The 12,519-nt window shown below is 45.6% G+C and overlaps 1 protein-coding gene across 1 annotated transcript in view; it reads right to left on the reverse strand.

Moving 5' to 3' along the window:
- Positions 1-10,007: 10,007 nt before the first annotated feature.
- The window catches only part of KIF25 (kinesin family member 25), a 42,219-nt gene continuing 39,707 nt past the window's right edge, over positions 10,008-12,519 (reverse strand). The window contains exons 14-15 of the mRNA XM_086745228.1: positions 11,418-11,573; positions 10,008-10,182 (exon numbers count right to left, since the gene is read on the reverse strand). Of these exons, the coding sequence (XP_086601354.1) occupies positions 10,025-10,182; positions 11,418-11,573 (314 nt within the window). The 3' untranslated portion in view covers positions 10,008-10,024. The remainder of the gene's footprint in view (positions 10,183-11,417; positions 11,574-12,519) is intronic.

Raw genomic sequence — 12,519 nt, forward strand, 5'->3', positions numbered from 1 at the left:
TTTCTAAAGTAAACCCACCTCAAAGTAGTTCCCACCCCTCCTTTGCTGATACATAATGTGTCCCTGCAGCTTGTTTCTCTGGGGCACGCTCCAGCCTGTGGCCGTGCTGCTTTTTTCTTGCTGCTGGTCAGCCAGGCACTGGCTGAGTCTGTCCTTCCAGCCCCTGAACTTGGCTCTGGAAGGAGGAGATTTTTATTTAGTAAAGTAAGATGCAGAGAGCAACCTTTGCATTGGAAGTCTGTTGTTCTACTGCAGAGATATAAGGAGCAAAAATTGTATTTATCCTTTCTAGTAGACTGCAGGGGCAGCTGAATATGAGCTATTGAAGAGCATAGCTGTGGTATTTTAAAATTCTGCTTTATTTTTATTCCTGGAAATATCAGCCTCGCATTTTTATTTTAAATCTCATAAATCGATTTATACCAATCTTTATTTTTCTTTCTCCAATCACTGCTGTTCCCAATATGCAATGAGATAATTGGACATGGCATGTGCTAGAAGCCTTAAGTCTGAACCCACCATGTGGAAAATACCACTGAATACTTCAGCGACAGCAGAGCATTTAGTGTAGGAAAAATTAGTTTGCATTAACCGCAGAAAGTACTTGGCCTCTTTGCTATGACCAGCTGACAAATAGTCTGGGTCATTTGATGATCGTGGCAGCAGTGACCGATTCCCACAGCCATGACCCCACCCTTCTAGAAAATGAAGCTTTGAATGTGGCTCGCTCTCTGACCAAGGGAGTCAGATAGGAACCCCCACTCTTCTGCTTCGGGGTTACCCTCCCCTCCGCACCATCTCAGACCCAAGTGCATTCGAAAGAACTCCGTCTATCAGGATGGAGATCCCTGAGCAAAAACAAGCACTGTAAGAAGCCAGGTACTTTTCTGTCCTCAATGCCTAAGTTCAGGCGATGAGAGCGAGGAGATTTTTTTGCCCTTTTCTGAGGCATCCACGCTTACCCACCACTAGAAATTAGGTCTGTGGCACAGTTTGTTGTTGTTCCTGGCGGTGGTATTGAAATCCTTCTTGTCTGGCTTGTGGGCTGCATGCCTGTATTTAGGGTTAAATTGCTTGCTGTGTGCATGGAGGAGGCACGGTAAGCTGGCCTGGCTTTTGTCTGCAGCGTCTTCCAAAGTGGATCCTGAGCTCTCTGTGTTTGCAGGACCAGCAACACCACCAATGCCCCTGCCCTCTCCTCTGCCACACGTAGCTGCTGCTGGGGTCAGGGAGGGGTTTCTGCCCATATGATCTTCCTGTGGCTAACGGAAACTTTCTGCCTATGGTCTTTTTAGTCAGAGATGAACAGAGGGCTCCCATAATCCCTCTGTGGAAGTGCTAATGGGTTACGAGATGCATTTTTGGGAGGTCCCATTCTTGGGATGTCAAGAAGGACACCAGTCACCAGAGTGGGTGCATTAAGGCAGGTGAGGCACCTGGGGCCGGGGGGACAATATCAGTATTGCCAGCTTTGACTGCATTTCTGCAGGTGTTGCAGTACACTAGCTTTTCTTTTTCAAGCCCCAGCTCCCTGAATCACACTTTTGCATAATGCTCACAGCTTGTAGCAAGAAAAACAAGGAACCCTTCCCAGGCTACCTAGCTGAAGGGAAAATTTGGCAACAGGACCGCTCAAAGGGCCCGTCCCAGAAGGGCAATAATGAGAGCCCCAAGTATGGGTGTGGTTTTGAACGTCTAGATCCAAACTCACACCGAGGAAATGCCTTGAGGCCGGGGGTGCAAACTTGGGACTTTCCTCTGGAGCGGCTGTGCCCCTGGCCAGTCCCAGCCCAGCCCGGCTGCCAGCACTGGCATTCAGCTAGCCACGTCCTGCAGCAGCGGATGAGCGGCAGGGTTTGCTGTGGGAGCAGCTGGGTACAATTTTGCTTAACATTTCCACTGCAAATAATAGAGAGGGTACAAACCATTGCTTTCCAATCTGCTTCAACTCAAACTTTGAGAGCCAAAGCAGAATTACTGCTGAAAAATATAGGGCTAGCATGCTAAGGGAGAGCTCTACAGCCACGATGCTGATTTTATCCTGTTTTCAGAATAAACGGAGGAGGCTAGGAGCTCTTGAAGGCTGCCTTTCCCAAGGACGTTGCCAGAGCATGGGCTGAGCTTTCAGACAACCCAGCACCTTTAAGGTTAATAAGCTTTAAAGAGTCCCCAAAGCTGCTGCCTTAGACTGCTGCTAGCACCACTCTGACCCTGCTTTGTTGATGCCATCCTGCAGTCTCAGAGCTGCCTCTCTAACTCCATGCAGGTGCCCACAAAGCTCCAAGTACCATTTCTCCCCATGCAGAGGGTGTGCGGATAAAACGCAGAGCCCCACGAGGCACGGTGACAGTAGGGACAGCCACTTCAGCAGTGGCATCCCAGGTGTGCAGAAACATAAGGTGGTTTTTGGTGTCCCTAAGCTGCTCTCTTCTGCCAAAGGGCAGGGGCAAGAAAGGGTTCCTGGTGGCTCAGGTGTTTACCTTGCTGCAGCTGGTAGCAGATCCAGGTGGTGGGGTACTACAGAGGAGGGCAATCAAGGCACAGGAAATCAGCTCCCTTCTCAGGAGAAGAACCAGGGAAAGAAGAAGGTCTTTACAGACTTTGGAGTGGTGCTACCTGGCCAAAGCATGTAGGGCTGGAAGTATCCAAGGCCTGTAGCTAAAGCATAAAGAAGAGCTGCTTCCTAATGTGTCAGCTGTTCTGCAAAATGCTTGCATTTCTGAAGCTGGTTGTGGGTTTAACCTGGAGCTTGTGTTATTCCAAATGCCAGCTCAGAGCACGTCGTGGGCAGAGTCTGTGTGCGCGTGCTCAGAAAGAGGTGGAGGAGGCTCATGCTGTTAAAAACCCAGACATCTGAAGTGAGGGAGGAAGTATCATCTTCTGTTTCTTAGACCTTCAAAACTTCTGGTATGACTTCCAAAGCTTTTTATAGTAGTGGAATGGGTTTTGTTTTTTGTTGTTTTGTTTTTATTTTTGCTTAGAAGAGGGACAGAACTGATTAGTAAAGTCCAGAGGAATATGAGAGGGAAAACCACTCCTTCTGGTGCTTGCCTTTGAATGAACTGCTGGGCAGTGACTCATCCCAGCCAGGACAGTAATTTCATGTCACAGAAAAAGGGCTAGAGAGGACACGTGTTGGAGGAGACACTTGCAAGCATGAACCTGGAGGAGCTGGAAGAACAAGGGGGTGATAACTCAGCTTACCTGTGGTCCCTCCTGCAGTCTGTAGATAAGAGATGCAAAACCCGTGTTCCTGAAGTTTGATAACTATGGATTTTTTTTCACCCTTGTTGTTTCCATCAAAGCTGATGCTAAAAACTTGTCCTGGAGCACTGCAAGTCTCTTATTTTGATGCTGAATTTAGGTCCCGTTTGAATGTTTCTGGTCGCTTGACCATTTAAGCATTTCAGCAGGTTTTCTGCTGCAATCTCCAAGTCATTAGAGATGTGTCATGTACTGAACAAACAAGAGATGAATTTGGAGTACTGCATCACGTCAATCAAGTATTGATTTTGGGACTCCTCTTCCAAATGCTTTGTCTGATCAATCTTGAGCTTGAGAAGTGGAGCTATGCGAACCTCATGAGGTTCAACAAGGCCACATGCAAGGTCCTGCACCTGGGTTAGGGCAACCAATGAATCCATACAGGCTGGGGGATGAAGGGATTGAGACCAGCCCTGCTGAGAAGGACCTGGGGGTATTGGTAGATGAAAAGCTGAACATGAGCTGGCAATGTGCGCTCACAGCCCAGAAGGCCAACCCTGTCCTGGGCTGCATCAAAAGAAATGTGGCAAGGAAGGTGATTCTGTCCCTCTATTCTGCTCTGCTCTCGTGAGACCCCACCTGGAGTACTGTGTCCAGTTCTGGAGCCCTCAGCATAGGAAAGGCATGAACCTGTTGAGGCAAGTCCTAGGAAGGGCCACAAAAATGATCAGAGGGAATAGAGCACGTCTCCTATGAGGACAGGCCGACAGAGTTGGGGCTGTTCAGCCTGGAGAACAGAAGGCTCTGGGGAGACCTTATTGTGGCCTTTCAATACTAGATATAAGGAAGAAATTTTTTACAGTGAGGGTTGTAGAACACTGGAACAGGTTGCTCAGAAAGGTGGTGGATGCTCCATCCCTGGAAACATTCAAGGCCAGGCTGGATGAGGCTCTGAGCAACCTGATCTGGTTGGAGATGTCCCTGCTCCTTGCAGGGGGGTTGGACTAAATGGCCTTTGAAGGTCCCTTCCAACCCAAACCATTCTATGATTCAAACTCTTGGGTGTGTAGAAGAGGGGCCATCCTATTTTTTTTTTTTTTTTTTAAATCTGAGATCTTGGGTAAAAACACAGGTGAAAGTGTGTGTTGTCATGAAGTAAGGGAGTGATTAAGATAATCTCTTGAAAATGCTCTCATAGCCCAAGAGCTCAGAGAGGGGCCTGCAGTAGAAAACAAAGATGCATTACCCGGTGGCTTCAGGACTCTCTGTGCAGCAGTTCCTGCCACGTACCAGCGCTGTCAAGGAGGCTGTAGGTTACACCCGAAATGAATGGTGCCCGTGTGCCTTTGCAGCCATGGGCACCAGCCTCTTACCAAGTGCAAGCTGAAACCTTTCGAGAACTGCAGTGGCCCATCCGCTTGCTGCGTTCGCTCTCCCTGCCCCCAGGGGCCTGCTGTGAAATGCTCACTTCTAAATGTCACTAAAGAATAGTTCAACGCAACTTTCGGATGCTTGTTGTTTGGAGGCGTTGCCGTCCTTAGTCAGGACCATAGGCACCTTGCCACTTATTAAAGATGAATTCAAATAAACGAAACCGAATGCAGCTGTCCACTTCCTCAGCCTCCCTGGAGATTCTTGCATGGCTTCAAGAAGGCTCAGATTTTAGCTTAGATTTTTTTTTTTGTCTCCCTTTATACAAATGAAATTAAAAGGGGCAAATGCATTGCAAGATAAAACCTGACTTGATAAAAATGGATGTAAGAGAAAAGAATTGTAGGCAATGTTTCCCCTCACTTGTGCCCTTCAATTAGATCACCCCGTGTCCTCTTTTATATGGCGTGTGGCTTGCAATTTTGTCTGGCTGGGGCTATGGTTCGTGTCACTGATCAGACGCCAAGCTGGTTTTGTGAAAGGCTGCGGTACCTTTGGCATTCCTGCACTCTGCGCCAGTCTGCTCTTCTATGAGCAGACGCTGCTGCCCCTTCCTCTGCTTGCAAGGGGCTTGCAAGCCCCTCAGCTTGCAACTGCTTACCCACAGCAGGAGCTGAAATCCTTCCCCAATAACCACTTCATTCTGCCTGTGCCTCGTCTTCTGCGGAGATTTGGAAAAGTGCTTCGTAAAATGGAATCGGCAATTTAATAACAAATTAAACATTTTTGTGAACCTTCCAATGCTAATTATGGTTTTCCTAGCCTGGCTAAAACCAAGAGAAGTCTCTCTTTGTGGTGTGGCTGCTGCCAAGGCATGAAGCCACATGTGGAAATTAGATATATGGTTTTCAAACGTCAGCATAGGTCAAGGTTTTGTTTAAGAGTGGGCCAAAGGAGCTGGCTGGTTTAATTACTGCTTTTTTTTTAACCCAATGGTGAAATGCAGCACTGTTAAGCAATCGTGGATCATATCGCTTCCTTGGGCTCTGCTCTCCCATGAGGGCAGTCTGAGAGAGTTCGGGCTGCTCAGCCTGGAGAAGAGAAGGCTCCGGGAGATGTTATAGCAGCCTTCCAGTACCTCAAGGGGGCCTACAGGAAAGATGGGGAAGGACTTTTGACAAGGGCTGGTAGTGACAGGACAAGGGATAATGGCTTTAAACCGAAAGAGAGTGGATTTAGAGTAGATATAAGGAAGAAATTCTTTACTGTGAGGGTGGTGAGGCACTGGAACAGGTTGCCCAGAAAAGTTGTAGATGTCTACATCTACATCCAAGGCCAGGTTGGATGGGGCTCTGAGTGACCTAGTGGAAGGTGTTCCTGCCCATGGCACGGGGGTTGGAACTAGATGATCTTTAAGGTCCTTTCCAACCCAAATCATTCTGTGATTCTGTGGTAAGAGTACTCCAGGATGGTGAGGAAGACTTGCTGTGGCAAACTGAGAGCTGGGGCTTTCGTGTTAGATGAGGGAGGCAGAGGTACCTGCTGAAAGTGGATCTATCCTGTTAATCCCTTTCCCTTGGCTGCAAAGGGAACCAAGACCCGGAACTGATAAATTCCATCTGTAATGATAAATTCACAGAGAAATGTGGGCACCAATCTGTAGTGTTGGGCCAAATTTTGGACTTGTACCTTGAAGGCTATTGTCTGATTCTGGGTGTGTTTAGACTTCCCCTAACTTTTTGTAGGTCTATGTGTACGCATATCTCTGTGTTTTACCCTAGACGAGCACTCGCTGCTATTAGGACTTGGAGACTGGTCTGGTAGAGTCCCATTTTCCCTGACCCTGCTAGATGTCCTACAAGCCAGAGCGTTCACCTGTGCGGGCTGAGACATGAGCTCAAATCCTTTGTCTTGGAACTGGATCAAAATTGTCTGTGTTGTGGGAGGGTGTTTGGCCCGTGGGTTAGAGGATATGTGAGTAGGGTGCCCAGGGGTAAGGGGTGCTTGCAGAGTGGAAGCAGCTTCCACTCTTACCTAAGGTGCTTGGGGTACATTGGCATGAATACCAGCCCCTGGGCCTCCCAGGCAGTTGCTGTGTGGGTCAGGCTTCACGCCCTTGGCTCCTTGGCCAACTTGACACTAAACCAGGATGCTGAATACCAAAGTATCCACAAGACCAAGTTCTCTTGTGTTTGCTATGGTTTCAATAGTGAGTAGGGAGTTTGAGGAGAAGGGGGAGGCTCATAGCTCCTGTTGCTAAAATGGTTTGCTCGGCTCATCTGCAGGGCAAGGAATAAGGCAGAATAAATGTGAGAGGGGCACCTGAAGGCCAGTCCAAGGAGTAGCTGGGGTTTGTGGTGCCTTGCGTCGCTGTGTGGAGGGATGCCTCTTTCCTACAGCTAGCAGGGGACGGTGGAAGGTGTGAGGTAGCTGAGCACTGGCTCAGCTGTCACAGGTGAAACTGAGGACCTGGGGAAGGGGAATGAGAGCCCAGCAGTGAAAGGTCAACACGTTGACTGCCACCAAGGCATGCTGATTGTGGATAGGAGAGAGGATCCCCCCGCCCCGCCCCATACTGAGCAGCATTTCCTCCAAACCAGTGACCCACTCACCCAGTTCAGCAGAGTTGACAGTGCTCTTGCTTCAGTGCCCCAAGTGACCAGCTGAGCTCTGGGTTACATACTCGTGGCCTTCACTGAAAGGATTTTCTCCTGACTGGTGTAGTTTTCACTCTCATTTGCTTGCACCCCTGCCCTCCCAAAGAGCAAAGCTGTATTAGCAAATAGAGTACCCGGTCTGTCTTAAAAACAACCACCTTTTTCCTGGTGCTTTTGTGACCTCCTGTCTGCATTTGTTAGAACACTTTCACTCTTTCTTCTAGTCCGGTATGTGTTTTTCAGCTTTACAGCGTTAAGACGATGAGGACTGGTTTACCAGGATAGGCTTTAGCCTACAAAGGAAACCTTGAAGTCAGCTCTGTGAGTATCTGTGACACCTACTTTTCTAACATAGCTGTTATTTCAAAGCATAAAACATCTTAAAACTTAAAAAAAATCCAGTAGAGAAGTATAGGGCCTAGCTCGTGCTGTTTTCCTTGCTCCTCAGGACACTTGCTACATGTCTGAAGATCCCTGCCTCTCCTTTAGCAGCTCTGAGGGAATCTTTGGGCAGAAGACAATTCAGCTTCAATGCCAGAGTAAATCCATTTCACCCTTACAACTGTTACCCTTCTCTCCTTCAGCGCATCACATGTGATGCTGGGATTGAGCAATCACGTCTCTATAGCCCAGGAAATTCCAAAACTGGAATTTCTTAGAGCAAAATATTAACTTTGCTGCCCTGCATATCCTGTACACTTCATTGTGTAGGGCAAACACCAAGTGATACGCTACACTGACAAGGAAAACAGGACTAGGGAATGCTGCATATGCACAATTTGGCAGAGTTAATGTTCCTGTAGAAACTTAAACTTTTGGTATTTTCTGGTATTTGAGGGGTTTCTTTCTCAGCTTTAACGTATTGCTGCGTTTTCCCTGCCACACAGATTGTAAATAAATGCCAGGTTTTGAAGAGCAGCTCCAGAAAAGTTACATTTCTATGTGCCACTTAGGAAATGCCAAATCCTTAAAAATATTTGAGGAACTTACTTAAAGATGCTGGTGGAATCAGCTAGCCCTCCCTTGTCACTTAACCTCTTTCAGGGCTCTAATCTGGGCTGCTGTAGTAGCCTAGCTGTCATGAGACTAAGGCGAGCTTGAAGCTGTCTTCTCCCGCATTTCATTCAACAGGCTAACGTTCCTCGCTCTGACACTTTCTCACCTGAGGTTGCTTTAGTGACCAGTCAGGCTTCGTAAGGTCCTGTCTCCAGACTCTTTTCCTACCCATCTATTACTGTTGGATTGAGGTAAAGTTAAGGCATTTTTACCTCATTGACATTATTTAGGAGAACAAGTATTATTGCAGCTCTCTGGTTGCGATGCTAATGTTCTGAGCACCAGAGCACTTCATGCAACACAGCAGCTGTTATGTATTCAAGGGTGAAATTCCAATAATAGTATGCTATATAATCTCTGGATAAATATTTATGCCTGTGAAGGTTAAGTGACTTGGAGTACTATAAACTCCAGCCTTTTGGGCAGGCCACTGCAATGCAAGCCCTCTTGCAGTGACCTACCAATGACCTCTCTCCCAGTCTAGAGTCAGAGTGATTGCTGGAGGTAAATATTCAGAGTAGATCCTGAGGCCTCTGCTGAGCAATAATGCAGTGCATAAAACACATCTGATATTATTTAAACCCAGCTACTCATCTCAGAACTACTTCTCATCGCTAATATTGCTTAGATTTCCTTGAAACTTCTCCCAGTGTAACTTCATTCACAAACCCTGCATGATGTCTCAACATTGGTGTAAGAGGGTGAAAGCCTCTTGAAGAAGACCAGCATCATATCATCAAGCTGGGTTTTTGGTGTTTTATTCATGCATGTAGTTATCCTTTTCTAATGCACAGGCACGTCTTCAAGGTTGTGATGTGGTTAACTTGCTTCAGAAAAGCAAGTGAAACAGCAGGCCAGACTACTACTAAAACAGTTGTGCAAGTTAGGTCCCATTGGCCATTAGGATCTGTAGTTCAGGGCCTTTCAGCGCTTATGGAGAAGAAAAAAAAAAACAAACAAAAAACAACACAACCCCAAAACAGGCAAAGTTGTAGTCTTAGTGAACTCAGCAGAGTTGAGATGTTGAGATTCACTCCAACCATTTAACCTGAATCTATTTTCAAGAAGTTGTACAATCACTTATTTGCTTCCTAAGCTACATTCCAGAGGGATAACAGATATAGCCTTATTCCTTTTTTCCATCTCACTAGTGCCATTATTTCCTCCCTAAAACCAGAGAACAGAACGCCATTCAATACAGTTGATGGGTTCCTTTACACTCCTACCTGTGGATAGTACATTAGGAATGACCCCATGCGTGCTAGACAGAAGAGCAAGCCGCGACGATGCGTCTCATTTTAATCTAAGCTGAAGGGAAGTATTTTACTTGCTGCTTTGAAGCACTGAAATGATAGTTAGATTCTTGTCTTCCACTGAGAAAACAGAATTGCACCCTTGGCCTTTCAGAAGCGAGCCATCCTAAATCAGGGCTCTGTTGACTTAGTTCTGCTTGCCCAAAGGAAACGCATCACTAAAACCATGCTTTGATGTAGCTTTCCTAAAAAAGCCTGATTTATTTCTATGCCATTCTGCCATGGTTGGTAGCTGTTGTCAATACTCGCTATTATCTTTGGAGCAAGAACATTATCAGCAGGTTTATGGCTTACTAATGCCATGTTGAGGATTGTTTATTTTATCTGGCAGTTGATATCTAAAAGAATAGCTTTAGGACAACAATATACATTTCAGTCTGAGGAACTCATTAATAATACTTTAATCCACAGGAGTCTTAGGTTTTATTTTGCTTTACTCTGCACTGGGAAATTTTTTTTCTTGACTTGTCCTCTCTGAACTTGCCGAGCACGACTTCCAAATCCCAGAGACTGCATTGATTCTGTTAAGTACTTCTGGCCAGGAGAGATGCACAGCATCACCAGCAGTTTAGCCTCACCTCCTAAAAGCAGGAAAAAGACAAAACGTACTTATTTAACCTCATTATTTTCAGTTAAGTTATACACTGGTAATGTATTGATCTACATAACCATGAGCTTAGGCTACCATCACTTTTATGAAGCAGAAGACTGTATGTGAAGAGGGCTGTTGAAAACAGACAGCTCCTTCAAGGGAAGTCTATGTCTACTAATATGATATTTGCCCCAGTAGAAGAAATGTTTCGCAATTTGTAATGTAGATTTTTGCCCCCTTATAGCTTCATCCATTAGTCTGCATGTATGTTTTGGGTCTGGGCACTTCATTAAGTTTTGTCCAATGTTGGTAAATTTGGGGTAATGGCAAAATGGATTATTTGTGTGACAATAAAGCAAACCAGACCTATTAGAAGTTCACAGAGAATGATTAAACAAATAAGGAAAATGCTTCACATAAACCGTGTCGCCCAAGTAATACACTAGGCATGGCTAAAACTAGGCTCAGTGCCCATAAAACATAGCTCCTAAACTCCTTTCTTTGGGCTTCCTTTTTCACAGTGGGAACTCCAGCGCTAGGTGAAATTCAAAATTGAAGCAAAAATTAGTAGTCTCTCAGGAGCTCTGAAGAACTGTTACCTCAGTCACTGTCAGCGCCTTGAACTGGAGACTAAAGGGCTGATGCTTTCTGGCTGAAGAAAAATGGACTGATATACTACATCGATGAAATGAATGAAATCTGACATTACTGCAGGAATTACACTTGCTGTAAAACTATTTCTGCATAGATGAGGAGCTAGAGAAGATGAGGTGACCCAAACACAAAAAGAACTTGTAGCACAGTACCATGCATGTGTTCTGTCTCCTGCCTTTGTCTTAGTGCTACAGGGCACAACGTTAAGGAAAGTGCAAATATGTGACTACACCCTGTAGTAATACGGATTGAAGCTTAAGTTGTAAACTGTACCTGACATGAAAAAACAGTGAAATGCAATTATTACCCCTTACATGATCCTGTTAGAAATGTTGTAATTATTTCAAGTGTATTCCTAAACTGAACCTTAGAAACAGCAAAGTTTAGCCAAATTCAGGAGGAGCCGAGCACTCTCATTGTGTACTCACACTGCTCCAAAGCCAGAGTCTTGGAATAGAGGCCCACATACTTGGGAGGAGTACAAGATCATCCTCTACTTTTACACAACAAAGGAGGGGAAAGACTGGGAAAAGAAATTTATACTGTCAAAAAGTCAGAAAAATCACTCACCTAAGGAGTCCTGAAGCAGATGCGTAAGCTTGCTGTTTCGATATGGTACATGAGATCGCTGTTCTGCTATTGCTCCAAGAACGTCTGCTAGGGCAGACAAGCTGCGGTTAATAAACGATGTCTCTCTCAGGGCGTCACCTGTCACTCCAGACATACCTAGTATAGTGTAGAAAAAGGCAATGGTAAGACTAAGCAAAGCTGCTTCCGTTGTAATTGAGAAAAATTCTGTTGCTGTATCATCTACTTGTAATGCATTTTTGAACACAAATTCTGAACCATGACTTCCAGTCCGCCCATGCCAAAAGCACAATGCAATAATTGTTTACTCCAGACTGCCAAAACATTTTTCAGTATTTCTACTCTTTGAAGGAAGGTTAAAGAAGGTTCAGTGCCTGCAGATGGTCTGAAGTATCTCATGTTAAAGTTGTTCTCTTCAGCTGCACAATGCATCTTGGCTCCATAGTTATTACAGAACTGAGAAAGTAGGAACACCATTAGATCAGACAAGACAACACTGCTTTTGAAAACTTCATTCCACAGTGTCTCCAGAGAGAAGCCTGTTGCATTCTACCATTTTTTATAATAGTTAACTGCCCTGTCTGTATCCCTTAGGAAGAACTGGAATGAGACTGATGGCGTAAGTTGGCAGAAGCATAACTGTACAGCAGCCGTAAGTGTGAGGGGTTTATGTTCATCGAAGTCTGTAAGGTGCTGTTCTTTGTGATATGATTTGCTGTAAGGAAATCGATACAGGAAAACTACACCCTTCTACATCCACCCAGCATGGTGGTATGTAGCTATGCTGCCCTTGAGCAACACCAGAAAGCTTTGGTCTACAAATGAAGTTGCACAAATTTCAAGAGGTGCTGCAAGCTCAACTCTATGATCAGTCTGAATCACTGTGCAGTTAAGAGTAATTAATTCATCCTGTCCTCACCCCTGGCATTTGGGGAAGAGAAACTTGCTGTTAGTATCAGCAAGTAGCATCACGTTATCCAAATTCAGCCTTTCTTCAGGATAGTGGATGAGGCTACAGATGCATCTGCAATCAGTTGCATGACCCATGCTAGGCAGAGCTAATGGTAGCGGGATGGTCAGAAGG

The sequence above is a fragment of the Chlamydotis macqueenii genome, chromosome 3, assembly GCF_036417535.1.
Source record: "Chlamydotis macqueenii isolate bChlMac1 chromosome 3, bChlMac1.mat, whole genome shotgun sequence".
Taxonomy (NCBI): Eukaryota; Metazoa; Chordata; class Aves; order Otidiformes; family Otididae; genus Chlamydotis; species Chlamydotis macqueenii.